Source organism: Lacerta agilis, chromosome 15, assembly GCF_009819535.1.
Source record: "Lacerta agilis isolate rLacAgi1 chromosome 15, rLacAgi1.pri, whole genome shotgun sequence".
Taxonomy (NCBI): Eukaryota; Metazoa; Chordata; class Lepidosauria; order Squamata; family Lacertidae; genus Lacerta; species Lacerta agilis.
In genome coordinates this window covers 30,786,188-30,803,542 of record NC_046326.1, presented here as the reverse complement: position 1 = coordinate 30,803,542, position 17,355 = coordinate 30,786,188, and the positions used below count along the sequence as shown (strand labels likewise).

Below are 17,355 nucleotides of genomic sequence, written 5' to 3'. Positions count from 1 at the left end.
CCCATCAAGGCCCCTTCACTCGCCTTCCAGGAATTGCAGACTCCAACTCCCATCATTCCCAGCCAGCCTGATGAACGGCCAGGGAAGAAGAAGAAGAAGAGTTTGGATTTGATATCCCGCTTTTTACTACCCGAAGGAGTCTCAAAGCGGCTAACATTGTCCTTTCCCTTCCTCCCCCACAACAAACACTCTGTGGGGTGAGTGGGGCTGAGAGACTTCAGAGAAGTGTGACTAGCCCAAGGTCACCCAGCAGCTGCATGTGGAGGAGCAGAGACGCAAACCCGGTTCACCAGATTATGAGTCTACCACTCTTAACCACTACACCACACTGGGAAGATGCGAGTGCATTTGAGTACAGTAGTACCTTGGTTTGAAAACCAAGTTGCGGCTTCCGATTGGCTGCGGGAGCTTCCTGCACTCAAGCGGAAGCCGCGTTGGCTGTTCGGCTTCTGGGAAACGTTCGCAAACCAGAACACTGGCTTCTGGGTTTGCGACATTTGGGAGCCGATTTGTTCGACAACTAAGCAGTTTGGGATGTAGCGGGATGGCTGTGAGGCAGAGTCAAGGCGGCTGGTGAGGAGAAGGTGACCGAGAGAAAGATCTTTCTCTTTCTCGCCGTCTCAGCGACATGAGTCAGCGAGGAAAAGCAACTGCTTGAAGATTACGAAGAGCCCCCCCCCCCCCCGCGACCGCCTATCCTGAAGTTGTAGTCATCCTTGGCTGCAGGCCAGAATAACCCCTGGAGGTTCTGAGTGTCTCCAGAACATTTTTTTGGCCTTGACTCTTGACACCCAAAAAAAGACACACAGAGAAAGCTGAGAAACGTTTCCTAAGCAGAGCTCATTTCCCCCCCCCCTCTCATCCAGGCTGGCCGGAGGGAGGTCCACTTCAGCCACATCCGTGGCAGAGCAAGGCAAAGTGTGTGATTTCACTTGAGTGACCACGGGGGGGGGGCACGGGGACACTATAGGCTTGTATTGTTTCATTAGACTTTTAATAACGTATTTCTCATTTTGCATTTCCTTGGTGTATAGCAGGGGTGGCCAACTTCCAAGAGACTGTGATCTACTCACAGAGTTAAAAACTGGCAGTGATCTACCCCCTTTTTTGGGGTTCAGGTCAAGGTTGTTGATCATTTTTTAGGAAGGAATGCCCTGTTTTGGGGGGTTCACGTAAAAGTTGTTGAGCTTCTTTAGGGAAGAGAAAAGCGATGTTGAGCTTTTTTTTTTTTAGGAAGGAAAGTCTTATTTTTGGTGGTTCAGGTCATTTTAGGGGCACAGGACAAAGATGTTGAGCTTTTTATAGGGGAGCCAAAGTTTTTAGCTTCTTTGGAGGAAGCCACTAATCTACTGGTGATCTACCACAGACATCCAGTGATCTACCTGTTGGACATGCCTGGTGTATAGAGCTTTGGAGAGAGCCAGTGTACAGAGTTGTGAGTGCTGGCCTAGGATCTGGGAGAGACCAGCGTTCAAATCCTCCCCTCCCTGCTGCCCCCAGTTTGTCTTGAAGCTGGCTGGGTGACTACCGGCCTCTAATTCACACTCAGCCAAAACCTACCTTACAGGGTTATCATGAGGATAAAATGGGATGGAGAAGAAAGGTTCCGAAATGAGTAAATAAATCATTGTGGTTGTGGTGGTTAGAAAGTCAACAGCAAGGCCTGAGGGGTCAAGGGTTCAGATCCCCACTCATCCTTCTCAGCCTAACCTACCTCACAGGGCTGTTGTGGGGATTAAATGAGGAGCTGGAAAACTAGGTCTGCCACCTTGAGCTCCTGGGGTAAAAAAATGGGGAATATGAGGCAATCAAACAAACAAACAAAAAACCACAACTAATGCTTGATGTTTAGTTGTGTTTTTATACTATGTCAAATGGATGGGATAATAATAATAATAATAATAATAATAATAATAATAATAATAATAATAATATCCTTTTCTCTGCTCAAAGGCCTCCCAACTCATATTCTAGTTGCATTCATTCTAGTTGCAGTCTACATATTTTTTTTAATCTCTTGTATTATATTGCATTTTAAATGTTTGCCTGTTTGATTCTTTGCAACACACTGTATTTTAAGTGTGTGTTTTAGTGCCTCACGTCTTATTCCCTGCATGCCCTGTTTTAGCAGGTCTGTGACCACATAATACATAACAATAGTGGTGAAATATTAAGGGGAGGAGGAGGATGTAGGCGCTCCCGCAACAGAAAGGACGGCAAGGTCAAAAGCAAGAAGAAGTGGCCATGGCTGTGCTTTCCTTCCACCGGTGCTGGTTGCAGGATCCCAGGCTCAATGCAGAGCCAAAGGCCGGGCTGAGCAGACAGCCGGGCAATAAATATCTCTCTTGTCTCAATTACTGGAGATTGACAGGCCCCATCTGCTGTGCTGCGTGCCCGGATCCCCCAGCTGCAAGGATAATGGAGCATGATGAGAAGGGCTGATTGCGCAGGGAAAGAGGGAGGGCGAAGCATCCAGAAGACTCCCTCCAGATTCCCATTCCTCCTTCCTCTTGGCCGGGCACCCGGCAGGCCAGGGAAAAGCTACCCTCCAGCTCCTCCTGCTGGCCAGATGCTTGTGCTACAATGGGGAAAGGGGAAACGGCAAATGGAGCCCCCTACATTCCCCCCAGGAACGTAAAAATAAAATGTTATGGGTTTGTTTTTGTGTAGTCTGGATGATGCCCTGTGCCTGTTCCAAGCCTGTGATCCTGTGGTAAGGAACCCGTTCCTTTGCTAAGGTATGGGAATGGCTTTGGCTGGTTAAGTACCACAATTTGCACATCCAATGAAGTTGCTCTGGTCTGTAGAACAAATGGATGGGCCCCTCGCCCAGCTGCTACATAGGATAAAAACAGGGAGCCAGTGTGGGGAAGTGGTTAGAGTGTCAGACTATGACCTGATATGGGAGAGACTTGGATGAATTTGGGCTCCCTCCCAGCATAACCTACATTGCAGAGTTGCGGGGATTGCACGAGAAGGGAGAGACCTAGTGCTATTTTTATGGAAACAGAGGTGCCAGAACTCACCCTGAACGCCTCCCTTCTTCTCTTATAAAGGCAAGGGCGCCCACCTGAGAGGTGCTGGAACTGAGTTCTGGTGGGTTCCAGTTGAAAACAGAAAAAAAAGCCCTGGGGAGACCTGTGTACTCTGCCTTGATCTCCTTGGAGAAAAATATTGGATATAAAACAAACAAACAAACAAACAAACAGAGATAAGAAAAGAGGATTGGACAGATTTCCTGAAGCATAAGACTCTCAATGGCTGTGAGCCACAATGGCTGTTTTTGTCCCTCTACTGTTGGGAGGCAGGGTGCCTCTGAAAACCAGTAGGCCTTTGGCCTGATCCAGGCTCTTCTTGTGTCCATTACAAATTTCCAGTCTTGTATTCCAACATGCTTTTGTGATTTTTATTATCATGTCCTTAAGTTGGTTTTAAATTGCTTTGAGGCTTTTGTAGTGCAGCATGGGAATATATGGTAATAACCCAAACCGAATCCTAATCTGGCGCAGCTCTCTAGGGATGGGCAAATCTGAGAAAAGGGCAACATCTGGAAAGATGTACAATTGCAAATATGTTGATGCAGCTTCAACTCCATACCCACTTCTTTTCAGCTCTGGCCTCTCTCCCACTGAGATGTGGCCCTTGGCAGATAACCTCGATGCACTTAAAAAATAAATAAATCTTGCCCACCCTCCAGCTGCACTGACTGACAATGACTCTTCCGATTTTCAGGCAAGGGATATTCCCAGCCTGCCCTCCCATTGGGGACTGAACCCATGACCTTTTGCATGCAAAGTCAGATGCTCACCCACTCAGCTAGCCCCCCCCCCCCCGCACCATCATCAAAAATAGGCTCTACTTCAGGAAGATTCCATTACAATATATATATTGTATATTTTATTATCATTGAACCAGCTCACTGAATCTACAGCTCAACTTCACAATTCAGAGAAAGAAGAGAGAAAGAGAGATTAATTATTTTTCCTCTAGAGAATGGTTTGTTCTGGTTTGCTGACGGCTGCAGAAACTACGAAAGGATGCTAGGAAGACTGGACAATTTTTTCCCTGATAATGCCGTCTTTCTACACTCGTTGCTGCTCGGAATTGGAAGGGAACCCCAAAAGTATCTCAACATTGCGGCCCTTTGGGGATCTTCCTTTGGAGACTGATGCGCCACTAAACTGCCGTTTGCTGGCACTGAGTCATAGATCTGTAGAACTGGAAGGGACCACGAGGGTCATCTGGTCCAACCCCCTGCAATGCAAGAATCTTTTGCCCAATGTGGGGCTCGAACCCACGACCCTGAGAATAAATCTCTTGCTCTACTGACTGAGCTACCCCAGCTGTCCATCATCTTTGGAGAGCCCCACGGAACCAGTGTTTGCTGTTGCCCAGTCGTCTTCGGAGAGCCCAGGCAGCACCCTGGCAGCGACTGTGTTTTAGGTGTGAACTAATAGGAGGAAGATATTTTGGCTCTGCCTGCTGCCAGTGTGAGCTTTCAGCAACTGGTAGGGATGTAAAAAACAAAAAACACACACCTGGATATAGGTTAGGGAGGCACCGGGATGGGGGAGCGGGATGGAGGAGCGAGGGGCCACTGGGAGGCTGCACCTCCCTGGAAGAACCTCACGGTCAGGGGGAGGGCATCTTGGCCCCATTTCTCAGCTAGTAAGGAGCAGCTTGCTTTCCTCTTCCCTCCCCATCCCTTTTTCCTTTTGTGTTGTGTCCGTTTGGCTGCAAGACCACAGGCAGGGACTCTCTCAGCTTTTAATATATGACGGTGCTTAGAAAACATTAGGTGCTTTATAAGTGTTAAATAAAGATAATAATATCAGGATCCACAATCACAACTCAGCAACAGGCAGCTGTCATTTTGCTTCAAAAGCCTCCCAAATCCAGATTTGCCAAGTAAGTCTCGGACTGTGAATCTCCATAGTTTAAACATGTCACTGGAAGAACTGGGTGGTCCCAATGTCAGATGTCCCTAAAAAGAATTGTCCTTCATCCTTCTCTCTCTTTCTCTTTCCCTCCCTCTGTGCCCCACCTGCAACACGGCCACAGAAGAGATCCAACACACTGCTTCTTCTGAATCCAGAGTTTCACATATGGCCAACAAACCACAGAATTCAGGTCTGGAGGCTCAATCCAAAGAATCGGGAGGGTGTCTACAGCATCTGAATTTTAATAAAGGTAAAGGGAAAGGGAAAATAAGATGTGGGTGGTACCTCTGCAGAACCAGGAGGTTTTCTTCCAAAGGTGTTGTGGCTTCTCTGTTTTGTTCGTGCTACGCTAATTGGAGAATGGTGTCCAATGGGCGACGCTCCTCCTTACCCAGTGCATTTTCTTCCCTTCTAGCACAGGCCATGTTAGGATGCTAGTCCTTTGTGAGTTTTACATCTTTACATCTGACATCTGATAGAAGGAGATTTGGACACTCAGACTGATTTTTGGAGGTTTCATGAGATTGCCAAGGGGATCTGATTCACAACCCACCTGTTTTGTTCCTCTCTCTCTTTCTCTCTCCCTTGGTTTGAGGCAAAGGTCTGATCGGGTGGTGTCCCTGAACTTGCTCCGTTTACCGTATTTTCCGGCGTATAAGACGACTGGGCGTATAAGACGACCCCCAACTTTTCCAGTTAAAATATAGTTTGAGATATACTCGATCGCAGATTCTCCACCTAACGTATAAGACGACCCCCGACTTTTGAGAAGATTTTCCTGGATTAAAAAGTAGTCTTATACGCCAGAATATACAGTATCCCCCCCATATATGCAAGGGAAACTGATCCGGTTGTGCTATCTGGTTATACAGAAAAGGTGCTAAGATACGTGACCCTCGCCTGGCTGACCTTTGCTCTCTTACGTCAGAGGTTATCCTGCAAAGCACTTCGCTCTCTCTGCAAGCTTCCATACAGCCTGGGGCGCATAGATGTACGTTTATACGAAAGTGCTGCCTTAGACCAAGTCAGGCTGATGGTCCGCCCAACTTGGCAAACCAGCCCACGGCATTTGAGCCCCATCAGGTGTCTCTGTTGTCTTATCGACTGCTTGTCCATCAAGCCCAGAAGCATCAAAGTTGACCAACAGCTGCTCTCCAGGGTCTCATGCAGAGATGGGGCTTTGCTATCACCTGCCGCGGAACCAGATGGACATGTTGCCAGGCAGGGGTTGATTCTGGGGCCTTCCCTAGGTGGCTGCATCCACCAGGAAGTGCTCCCCATGTGTGTCTTCATTGGTGACAAGTGCTGTTTGTACCCGCAAACTTCTAAACACCAATTCTGGGTTCTAGTGTTGAGTTGAGGTCCTTTCCTGGGACAGATTAGTTCTGCTCTGAAGTAGTCAATCCAGTAGTCATCTTTGTAACTTTTTGGAAGTGATAAGCTTCTATCTTCCTTCCTTCCTTCCTTCCTTCCTTCCTTCCTTCCTTCCTTCCTTCCTTCCCCATCCATTTCCTGGTTTTACACACCCCTCCAAACTCCCAAGTAAGCTTTTTTTTTTTTTTGGAATTTCTCCTTCTGGAAATTAACAGAGTTGTGCTCCCATGCCACCCAACCCTCTCCTTCCTGCCTCCTAAAATAAATTAAACATTAACCTCTCCAGGCTGCTGGAGTCGAAATAAATAAACACTACAAATAAATTAGGGGGGTGGGGTGGACAACAACAACAACAACCCTCAAACTCCCCTCGAGGAAGAATCTTCTGTGAGCTGTTTGTTCGAGGCTGGGTGCGATCAAGTAGCGAGGACTCCTATGTTCTAGAGTCCAAAGTTCAGTGGTGGGTTTTGGTGTTTGTTCATACGCTCTGTGCATGATCCTGAACCCTGGAGGCGTTATTCCCCTGGAGACCCTCCCTACCCTTTTGTCAGTAGAAACTAGCTTTTAAAAAAACAAAACAAAGCAAAACAGAGTCCACCATCAGGCCTCTTGTCCATGTGAGCAGCCAGACGATTGGGGTCTTTGCCCACAAAACCTCGATCCTTTTGCAACCCTGAACTTCCAACAAGTGTCTGGCCTCCTCCGCCACAATGCTGCGTTCTAACAGGTGACTCAGCAGTTCTCCCCCCCACCTACAAGATTTCCTGACTCCCCGGTTAATGGCTGGGCCAGCTCCCAGCTCCTTGCTGGCTGAATGCACCCAGCATCTCCAGAGTCACGAGGAAGGAAGGAGCGGAGGCTGGCGCTGGTTGAGGAATTAAAACTGGGCATGCCTTGGAGGGGTGGGCGGGTGGGGAGGGCAGCTGGGCAGGGCCAGCTCACTCCAGCAACCGGGCAGCTGGCCCTCAAAACCCAGCGCTCTCAGAACTGCTCCGGCTGTTGTAGCTTGGGCTGCGGCTCTGGGTGCGAGTCCGGCTGCGGCTGCTGCTGTAGCTGTCGTAGCTGCGGCTGCGGCTGCGGCTGTAGGAGTAGCTCGTCAGGGAGCTGGAAGAGGACGGGCTGGGCCGGTAGTAGGGGATTGGGCGCTTGCGGGCACTGGAAATGAAAGAGAAGAAGGACATTTTTAGTGCCCGGAAGAAGCAGAGCGGTCTAAACTGGATTTGATTAGGAAGAGGGCATTGGCTTCGGCACTGAGGGCCAAGAAACACCTGTTTTCTTTTTTCTTTTAAATACAGAGCAGAGTGAAAACCAAGTTTGCAAAGAAGGATGAAGATAAAATCATAGAACATTGAACACTGCTGGGATAGCCCAGTTGGTAGAGCGTGAGACTCTTAATCTCGGGGTCGTAGGTTCGAGCCCTGCGTTGGGTAAAAGATTCCTGCATTGCTGGGGGTTGAAACAGATGACCCTCGGGGACCCTTCCAATGCTACAATTATATGATTCTAGAAGTAGAGTTGGAAGGGGTCCCCAAGGGTCATCTGGTCCAACCCAACCTAAATTCTACTCTTTAAGGACAGAAGGGCTGCATGCTCAATATCAGGAGCATGGAAACATGTGGCGTTCCAGATGTGGCTGGACTCCAGCTCCCATCAGCCCCAGCCAGCAAGCCAATGGTCAAAGATAATAGGCTTTGTAGTCCAGCAACATCTGGACATGCTTCAACCAATCAGGGATCCCATACTAAATGAACTTTCAGAGGAGAGGTTGGGAAGCCTGTGGCCCTCTAGTTGTTTGCTAGACCACAACTCCCATCAGTACCAGCCAGCACAGCCAATGGTCAAGGATAATAGGCTTTGTAGTCCAGCAACATCTGGAGGGTCAGAGCCACTGTACAAGACATTTCCCACAAATAAGTAGTACATTATACTGGTTAACTTAAGAATCTTGCTTTCCCCCTCTTCTGTCTCTCTCCTGCTTTCCTTTTGTGCTGTGTCTTTTAGATTATAAGCCTACAGCCAGCGACTGTCTTGTTTTCATTGGTTGTACATAAGATGTTCAAGGAAACTTTTTGACTGAAGACCTGGGTCCAAATGTACTAAAAAAACAACCCCCCCAAAAAACATAGCTGCTGTTGCTGCTCTTGTGTTTGAGAAGACCGCTCCCTCCTCCGGCCAACTCCATGGGGCCTAGGAGGCAGGGCCTACACTCACCGCCACAGCTTAAGAGGCTCCAGAGAGGCCTCCGGGTCACTGCTGCTGTTGATGCTCCTGTGAGTGCTTGGGAAGACTGCTCCCTCCTCCGGCCAACTCCATCGGGCCTACGCTCACCACCACATCTTAAGAGGCGCCGAGAAGGGCAGCCTCGGCTCTTGCTCTGTAATGTACTAGTGTTTGTATATTTTTACATTGCAATGTAGCCAAAGCAAATTCTAAGTATGTTGGAAAATGTACTTGGCCAATAAAATTATTCCTATTCCTAATCTGTTGCATCTGAAATCTCAGCTTTTGGGGTTGCTTTTTATTATCATTTAAATGAGCCCTGAGGAAGACAGTCACTCCCAAACAGAATTCTTCCCAGCAACCTCACCTTCTTGTACAAGTTTGACATTTTCAGTTCAAAACTGAAAATTCGAAAATACGAAATTTTCAGTTCAAATTTGGTTTTCGCTCCATGTGGACAGAAGGGAATGCTGTCAGTTTGGAATCTTGCAAACATGACCCAAGTTCTTGGGTAGAAGCTGGGGCAACCCAGCCAGATGGATGAAGCATAAATAATAAACTTCTTGCTGCTGCTGTTGTTCTGCCTCACCTCAAGCCCCTCCCTCCAAACCTGGGGCCCTCAGTGCCAAAGCTGTTGCCTCTCCAGTCGTTAGTCCTGGATTAGCCAGCTAAAACAACCGAGCATGAAAGGGTTAACAGCGCTTGCGTGTTTTTGCTCCAGACGCTGGAGAATTAAAGCTGCAGGAAAACAGAGATTAGGTGTTAGTTGGAGGGCACACTTTGCCCCGGAGACAGCCCACCTACCCCATCAATAGCTAATTTCTTGCCGAAGTCCAAAAACAAATCACCTCCATACCAATACACCCCCAGACAACCATTTCAGGCATTCTGTTTCTTGCTGTTTAAGCAACCTAGCTGTGTTCATGCTTCCTCTTCCCTCCCTGTCCCTTCTTCCTCTTGTGCTGTGCCTTTTAGGCTGTAAGCCTGTGGGCAGTGACGGCCTCGATTCAAGCGTTTGTGAGCTGCTCTGAGAGCCCTTTCTGAGGGGCCGAGGATCAGGATTTGGGGAGCTGCAGTAGAGTGGTGCCTCGCAAGACCGAATTAATTCGTTCCACGAGTGTTGTCGTATAGCGGAAATTTCATCTTGCGAAGCACGGTCAGAGGAAGCGCGGCTTTACGGAAAAAACCCCCGCAAAACGTTTTCGTTTTGCGAGTTGCAGCCATAGGAAACTTCGTCTTGCGAAGCACCCTTTCACTAGCGAATGCCTTTCGTCTAGCGAGTTTTTCGTCTAGCGAGGCATTTGTCTAGCGAGGTACCACTGTATGTCAAGGAGACCCTCCTATTCCTCTCCCAGAGCTACAATCCTTAGAGTTCCCTGCAAAGAGGGAATGACTTACGAAATCCGTCTGGGAATTGCAGTTCTGTGAGGGGAACCGGAGTCTCCTTTATCAATTCTCCGCACCTTTAGCAAACTGCAGCTCCCAGAATGCTTTGGGGGGAAGCCATGGCTATCTAAAGCGGTATTGCTGTGTTTTAAATAGATGACATGAAGCTGGCCTGAAGCTGCTGTGGAGAAGGCAAAAGATGTGTGTATTTAGGGAGGTGCATGATAAAGATTTTGGAGGGAATGGGGAGGAATTGGCTTGCTCAGCCATCTCTGAGGCACCTGTCCCCCTCTCAAGAGTCACCAGCCTCACCGTTGACCCACCAAACACACCCACCCAGCCTCCAATTTATTATCTTCCTTGTTAGCGAGACTGACAGAGAGGGAGAGAGAGAGACAGACACGGGCAAGAGAGACGCAGTTTAGTTCCACAAGGCCTCACAGAGTGGCGGATTCAAGGAGTTGCACAGCGGGGTCCTGATGGGAGGCAAGGTTACCATGGTAACCCAGCCCTGCAGCTAGAGGCTTCTGCTTGATGTTTCTCCAGGAGGAACCTTGAGACGGGATGGGAAAAGGGAGAAATTTGCATCATTAACAGAGGAGGAGGAGGAGGAATAGGCAGGCCGAGGAAGCGGACAGAGAAGCCCAAACACACACGAGATAGGAGGAGCATGGCTTCCTTTGCGCGCCTTAGAGGTTTGGCTGGCGTTCCTCATCGGGTTGAGGAGACATGACCACCAGCCCCTCTAGCAGTGGACTGAGGCGGCTGAGGGCCAATCATTTCGGAAGCAAAACGAGGCGACTCGAAAAACAAGGTGTCGGCTTCTGCATATAATGAAGATGTTCTAGGACAGGCATCCCCAATTTTCCGGCCCTCCAGATGTTTTGGACTACAGTTCCCATCATCCCTGACCACTGGTCCTGTTAGCTAGGGATCATGGGAGTTGTAGGCCAAAACATCTGGAGGGCTGCAGGTGGGGGATGCCTGTTCTAGGACGTGGCTGGGCAGAGTATTTTGTGTAAATAAACTAAATAAACTAAAAACAGCTAAAATTAACAAGGCAGCAGTGGAACATCTGTAAAATAGAACAACAGCTTTAATTCAGTTAAAACTGAAATGAACAGAACGCAGAGGTTTAGTTTAGATCCTTTAAAATAACAATAATATATATTTTTTAATCCTGTTCTAAACCACAGGTGTAGGCATTACCTGTAGAAACAGAACAATGCCTAAACTTTAAACAGTAAGTCTGCAACTTATGCGCATTTAACTTGTGTGCATTCAGCTTTACAAGCATTTAAATGTAAAAGGGTGCAGAAAGGGGCTGAGGTTCCGGGGGAAATGATTTTGGCAAGCCCACCCACCCTTGAACCCAATGGGTTTTGATTATACCAGCAATCATGCTGTAGCATTCTGTACTAGCTGGAGCTTTTGGATCGAGTGCCAGGGCAGCTCCACAAAGAGCGCATTGCGGCAATCCAATATCAAGCGCACCAATGCGTGAACTACTGAGGCCAAGTTTTTACCTGGTGATTCTTCTGGGCTCCATGAAGCTTGGGGAGTCACGCCTTCTCTTTCGGATGGGGGAGTAGCTCCGGGAGCGACGCCGGGCACGCGTGGGTTCTGTGTCACTGTGGCGGGCCCGCGGCTCATTGTCCTTCTCTCTGGATGGAAAAACAACCCAACAACCACAGCAGCCCTGTGGCCTCATTTCCACACACATTGTGAGAGTCTCTGAAGCGCAACTGGGAATCTAGGTCTCGGGAACTACAGTTGGCTGTGTGAACCAGCTACAGCGCCCCCTTCAGGCACCAGAAGACAATGACGGCTTGCGACACCGGCCCCTGGGGTTGAAAGGCAGCAAACTCCCATCCTGCAAACACTGAGGAACATAGGAATCTGCCTTATATGGAATCAAACCATCAGTCCATCTAGCTCAACCTTCATAGTATAGTTCTCCAGGGTCGTGGGACATGGGGGTGGGATCAAGACAAGTTGTGCTGATTGGAGCCAATCAGGGTGAAAGGAGGTGAGTCAGTCACTGGGGATGGGCTCCTAGGGTCACTCTGTGTCAGGGAATGGCTGGGTGACAAAGAGCGGTGGGAGGCACCAGCCCAAGAACCCCTCAGGGATGATACAGAGAAAGGAGACTTAGACCCAAGGCAGTGGCAGTGTGTGAAGGAGCTGTCAGGAAAGCACAGGTCATCCGCAGGGCAGGAAGAATGTGAGGCACGAAATGCAATCAGCTTTTATTTGCAGAAAGTAACACCACAGCAGAATTACTGTGGCTTGACTCATTCAGCTTAGGACAGTGCTGAAACTGACCACAGGCTGACCCCTTCCCCAGTCTAGCCTGCATTCTGGATCCCTCCCAAGCAGACAAAGGCTGCAGACATGGGGTGGGCTCCTCCTCTGGGCCTGTCTGGCCCATTGCTCAGCAATGTGCAGGACTCTCCTTGATCGGGGTGTCAGAGGGAGAGGAGAGCCAGCAGGGTCAATCTCTGACTCCTCTCTATCCGAGTGTGTGCTCACACTGCAACTCTCAGCCTCCAGCCCTGTCCTGGAAAGGCCTCTTTCTTTTGACCCCCCCTCCCTTGATTGCTCAAACCCCCTGCTTCTAGCACCTCCCACCTTGTCCCTTACCATAGCTGTCAAGTTTCGGATTTGAAAATAAGGGATCAGCAGTGTCACCTATCCCGGGGAAAGTCACATGTCAGTGGTGGGCGGAGCCAGAAGCAAAAGTGGGCGGAGCATCAATGTAAACTCCTCGGGCTCGGAGCGGAGCAAAGAGGAGGGCAGCCAGCAAAGAGGAGGGCAGCTATGTGCTCTGCGCGATGGAGCCCCATCGTCTTCTTGTCTGATCCCATCAAAACAGGACAGGAAGCAGCAGCTGCTCAAAGGCAGCCAGGCTCTGCCCGCTAGCTAACCCTATTGGCCGGCTGAGGGGCTCGGCGGCAATGGATAGGGGCTGATGCAGGGGGAGGAATACACCCCCCTGTAAGCACGGGAAACGGCTCCCACTTGCTTTGAGGGCTGAGGCTTTTCTCTCCAAGTAGGCGAGGTCTTCCCACCCAGTCCCTGGCCAGCAGGGGAGGAGCTGCTTCCATTAAAAACGGGAAATTTAAGGGAAATAAAATATAAGGGAGAGCAGCGGGAAACTGCTTAAAATAAGGGAGAATCCCAGGGAAAATGGGATACTTGACAGCACTGTCCCTTATCCAGGCTGCTTTCCAGTGTCCCACCACCATGATCCCGGGTCTAAGTCGCCGTCTTCTGTGCTGGCGCTGCCCCCGGTGTAAGAACTGGGGATTACAAGCACCTTACCTGCTGCTTGCTATTTTTTTCTGGGATCCAGACCGGGTCCTGCTGCGTGCAGATCTTTTCTCCCGGGATCGGGACCGAGATTTCGACGGGGACCGGCTGGAGCTCCAGGAGCTGCTCCGAGACAGGCTCTTCCTTCGCTCCGACTTGTGCCTGGAGTGTTTGGCTGGGGCTGGAGAGCAACTGTCCAGTCTGCCACGGTGGTGTCTCTCCTTTGCCCTGAAACATGCAGTGGGTGGAGATTAGCAGGGCCATTCAGAGTGCAGAGGGGGAAGGGATTTGGTTCAGACAATGGTTAATTCGGGGAGATTTGTTAAATCCAGCAGGCTGTATTTCTGCGCAATGGACCAAACTTTGGCCCTGTTGGAGGGTATGGTATATGGGTCACTCACAAGCATGCCCATTGCCCCCCATTCTGGTTCTTACGTTTTTAGGTGCACCCCATGGTTCTTTTCTGTCCCGGCCACTGTGTGGTGAGGGTGCGAGCTGGTGGACCCCTCTGAGTCACTGCTGTAGCCTGTGTGGCTGACAGATCGCGGGGACTCCTTTGCGGCCGAGAGCTTGGCCCTGCCACGCCCTTTGTGCTTGTGGGTCGACGTGGACCTCGCATGGCGCCTGTGGAAGCGCTTATCTCCACCTGAGCATCTTCCCGGAGGTGAGGCGGACCGGCGTGAGGCCTTGACGCCATATTTGCTGCACCGGCCTTCCTTGGAGTGGGGCGACAGGGCTTCGGACTTGACGTGGGCCCTCGTGGAAGGAGACGTGGAATCCAGCCTCTAGCAGAATGAAAGACGCGGAGGGATGGGGGAGAGATACAGAGAGAGGGAGGGTGGGGTGGAAAGAGAGAAAGAAGGAAAGGAGAGGGTTTTTTTAAAAAAACAAAGAGGGACCCCTCACCAGCAGGAAAAAGCTGCAATTTCACAACAGCGATGCACAATGATTTGAATAAAGGCAGGCTACACAGATACTACTCTGCACCTCTCTCCTCTGTTCAACCTCTCGACCTTAAACGATGCAGCTCATGCAAAATCTCTGGCATGCAAAAACAGGAAATAAACCAAAATGAAAAAATGAAACAGGGAAGGGGAGGCGGAGAGTTTCAAACAGGGTGGGAGGGAGAGGGTCACCTTGGAAAAATGAAAAGTATATAATATGTGAGTGTGTGAGTGTGTGTGTGTTCTTTTAAAAGAAAAGGAAGAAGACCCCAAATTATATTTTGTTTTTAAAAAAAGAGAGAGAGAAAGAGAGAGAGAAAGGGGAGGGTGCTCATATCGGTGGAAGAGGGGGTACATTTTGGGATGGTGGGGGGGGGGAAGGATAAGAAGTCAGGGATCGGGTGGGGTGGGGATAGAAATGGATTTCTTTGTGGGGAGCTTGATCAAGGCATATAGAAGAGAAGAGAGAGCTATGTGTAGGTGATGGGGACTGGAACAGGGGCTGGGTTGGGGATGGAGAAAATAAAATCTTAAACCAAAAGAAAACTCCACAAATGTCATCAGTACTGAAAAAAAAGGATATTAAAAAAAAGTTTCTGAACTCTTCCTGGGTTTTGAAAATTTGTGCAGAGTCTCCACCAGCGTTCTATTCTCTTTCCTTTTTTATTTTATGTTATTTATTTATTTTTTGTTAAATTTCCACTTTTTTTTTTAAGTCCGTCCTGGTTAACGTCCACTTACCAAGAAAGTGGTATTTCCTCCTTTAGTAGGTAAGGTATGAAGAGAAGGGAAAAGTTGGGCAATATAAGTGAATCATTAGATTGACAAAAAATGCAAGAGAGATTGAGAGAGAGAGAGAGGAAGAAAGAACGAGAGAGAGAGAGAGAGATAGAAAGAAAGAAAGAAAGGAGAGGAATAAAAAAACCAAACCACCCTGGTCTCCTAAGCTCTTGCAACACACAGCCATGAGGTGGACCCTGTGTGCAGTCCCCTCTTTTGTTTTTGGAACAATCGGAATGCCATTTGGATTTTCCTAAAATTAGTCTCTGTGGAAATGACAGGGTGGGGTTTCTTTTCAGACGGACATACTCTCAAGGCTGCGGGAGCCCAATGACGTATGCAGGTTTGCCAACCCATTGGCATTTAGCTTGCCCCTCCTGGGACTAGTGTTTTCCCACCAGTACTGGGATCTCAAAAGCAGCCATCTTTGCCCAGGCGCCAACCACAACCCTTAACCCTCTGATTGTGGCCTGTTTCTGCCCCTTACCCCAGAGATTCTAATCTGGTTCCATCCTCATCCTGAGTATTCTGTCCTGAATCTGCTTCTAACTGATCAGATTCTTCTAGGTCAGTGTTGAGGCCCTCCCGATGGTGTTGGGCTACAACACCCGTTGTCCGTGGCTACTGTTGGGCATGGGAGTCCAACAGGTTCCCCCCCCACCTCCTCATTTGGTTCTGTCCAGGATCTGTCTGCACCATCTCTCTCAGACCCACACAAAGGCCCAGTTTTACAGAAATTAAATTTAGCACAGTGGGAAGATTGTAGGGGGAAACGAGCCATGTCCTTCCTGTGGACTTTTCCCCAAAAGTCCATGATGGGAATTGTTCCCATATTTGGTGATACGCAGGAAGCTGCTCTATGCTCAGCCAGGCCGTGATGGGTCCTTGTACTTCAATATTGTCAAGTTAGCTGTTCTCCAAGCTCTTTGGGGAAGAGGAATCTTTCTCCTCGCCTGTGACTTAATCCTGTTGCTCACTGGAGATGCTGTCAGGGACTGGACTCGCACCCTCCTTCTGCAGGCCCTGGACTACGGAGCTATGCCTTTCCTGCAAGGGGCACACAGTTGTGTAGGACAGCCCCATAAGAGAATAATTCAACATGGAATTGCTATCATACAGAAGGTGGCTGAAACAATTCTGTCGGCGGAGGCAGAACACTGATGGATTGGCAGATTTGGGGCCGACCAAGTGACAGACGCAGATCAGCTTTATAACCCTTGCGACTTCTCTCCACGTTCCCGGAATCCAGCCTGTGGGCCAAACATAGCCCACCAGATGTTCAAATTTGGACTGCAGGTTGTTTCCCCCTCAAACCATGCCCACCTGCCCCACACCTATGCCATGTCATGTGTGGGGCAGCTGGAGATACAGCTGAGAGTGAAAACCAGGAGCCTTAAAGGGTGCTGTGTGAGCAAGTTCCCCACAGGAACCCGGCTCCTCCACTGTACTACAACTCCCAGGATTCCTTGAGAAGGCCAAATAACTGCTCCAGTTCAAATCTCCCTTGAAGAGATGCCCATCTGCAAGGCAGGTGAACATTTGGACAACAGGGGGCTTTGAAAAGGCAACAGAGGGTGCATCTGCTGTGCAACCTCTGGGCTGAGTGACTTTAGCTGAGCCTTCTCCATCTTCTGGTACCCTCCCGATGTGGCTGATGGGAGGAAGGGTCCAACAACATCTGGAGGGCCACTGATCCATTGCTTAGCTTCCCTCCACCTGCTACCTTCCAAATATTCTACTCGCATCATCCTTGCCAGCTGAAGCTGATAGTAGCCCAGAACATCTGGAGGGCACCTGATTGCAGAAGGCTGCCTTAGACACAGAGAAAAGGAAGGAACCAAAGACACCCAAAATCAGCAGCTGGGCTGGTGTCTTAAACATCCCAAATTAAAAAAAAAAAACCTACGTGGATCAAACGTAGTGGGGAAAATGACTCTCCCCACCCCCCCAAAAAGGGGTAATAGGTGTTTGAGTAAGACAGGCATCCTAGCCTGTAAAACCATTTACTTCTCTTAGCTGGGCGGGTACATGGGTGCATGGGCCTAATAATGGTCAGTCCCTTTATACTCTGGCCTGATCTATTTGCCTGAAGAAGAAGAAACCCTAATACTCTGGGTCTGCTAGTTCTCATGAAACCCACCTATTATAGAAAAAGGAAGTGTGCTGAGAGGAAGTGGGGTCTGCAACAAAATGTTGCAGTGCGGGGACTGCTGCTGTTCAGTGTTCAACCCATTCATCCAGCCCTGCCTTCTTTCAGAACACTCTATTCCATTCTACTCCCCTGCCCATCAATTTTTGGCATCTCTGGCACATGGTCATTCATTCTGTAGCAACTGAGCATGCTCAGTCTTCATTGGATTGGGTCAGTATTAAAATACAATGAAAAAGAGGAAGGGTTC

The 17,355-nt window shown here is 49.2% G+C and overlaps 1 protein-coding gene across 1 annotated transcript in view; it reads right to left on the bottom strand.

Annotated features, from left to right (window-relative positions):
- Positions 1-6,500: 6,500 nt before the first annotated feature.
- The window catches only part of SRRM3 (serine/arginine repetitive matrix 3), a 55,015-nt gene continuing 44,160 nt past the window's right edge, over positions 6,501-17,355 (bottom strand). Inside the window, 4 exon segments of the mRNA XM_033172105.1 lie at positions 6,501-7,469; positions 11,447-11,584; positions 13,245-13,460; positions 13,668-14,017. Coding sequence (XP_033027996.1) covers positions 7,280-7,469; positions 11,447-11,584; positions 13,245-13,460; positions 13,668-14,017 — 894 coding nt within the window. The 3' untranslated portion in view covers positions 6,501-7,279.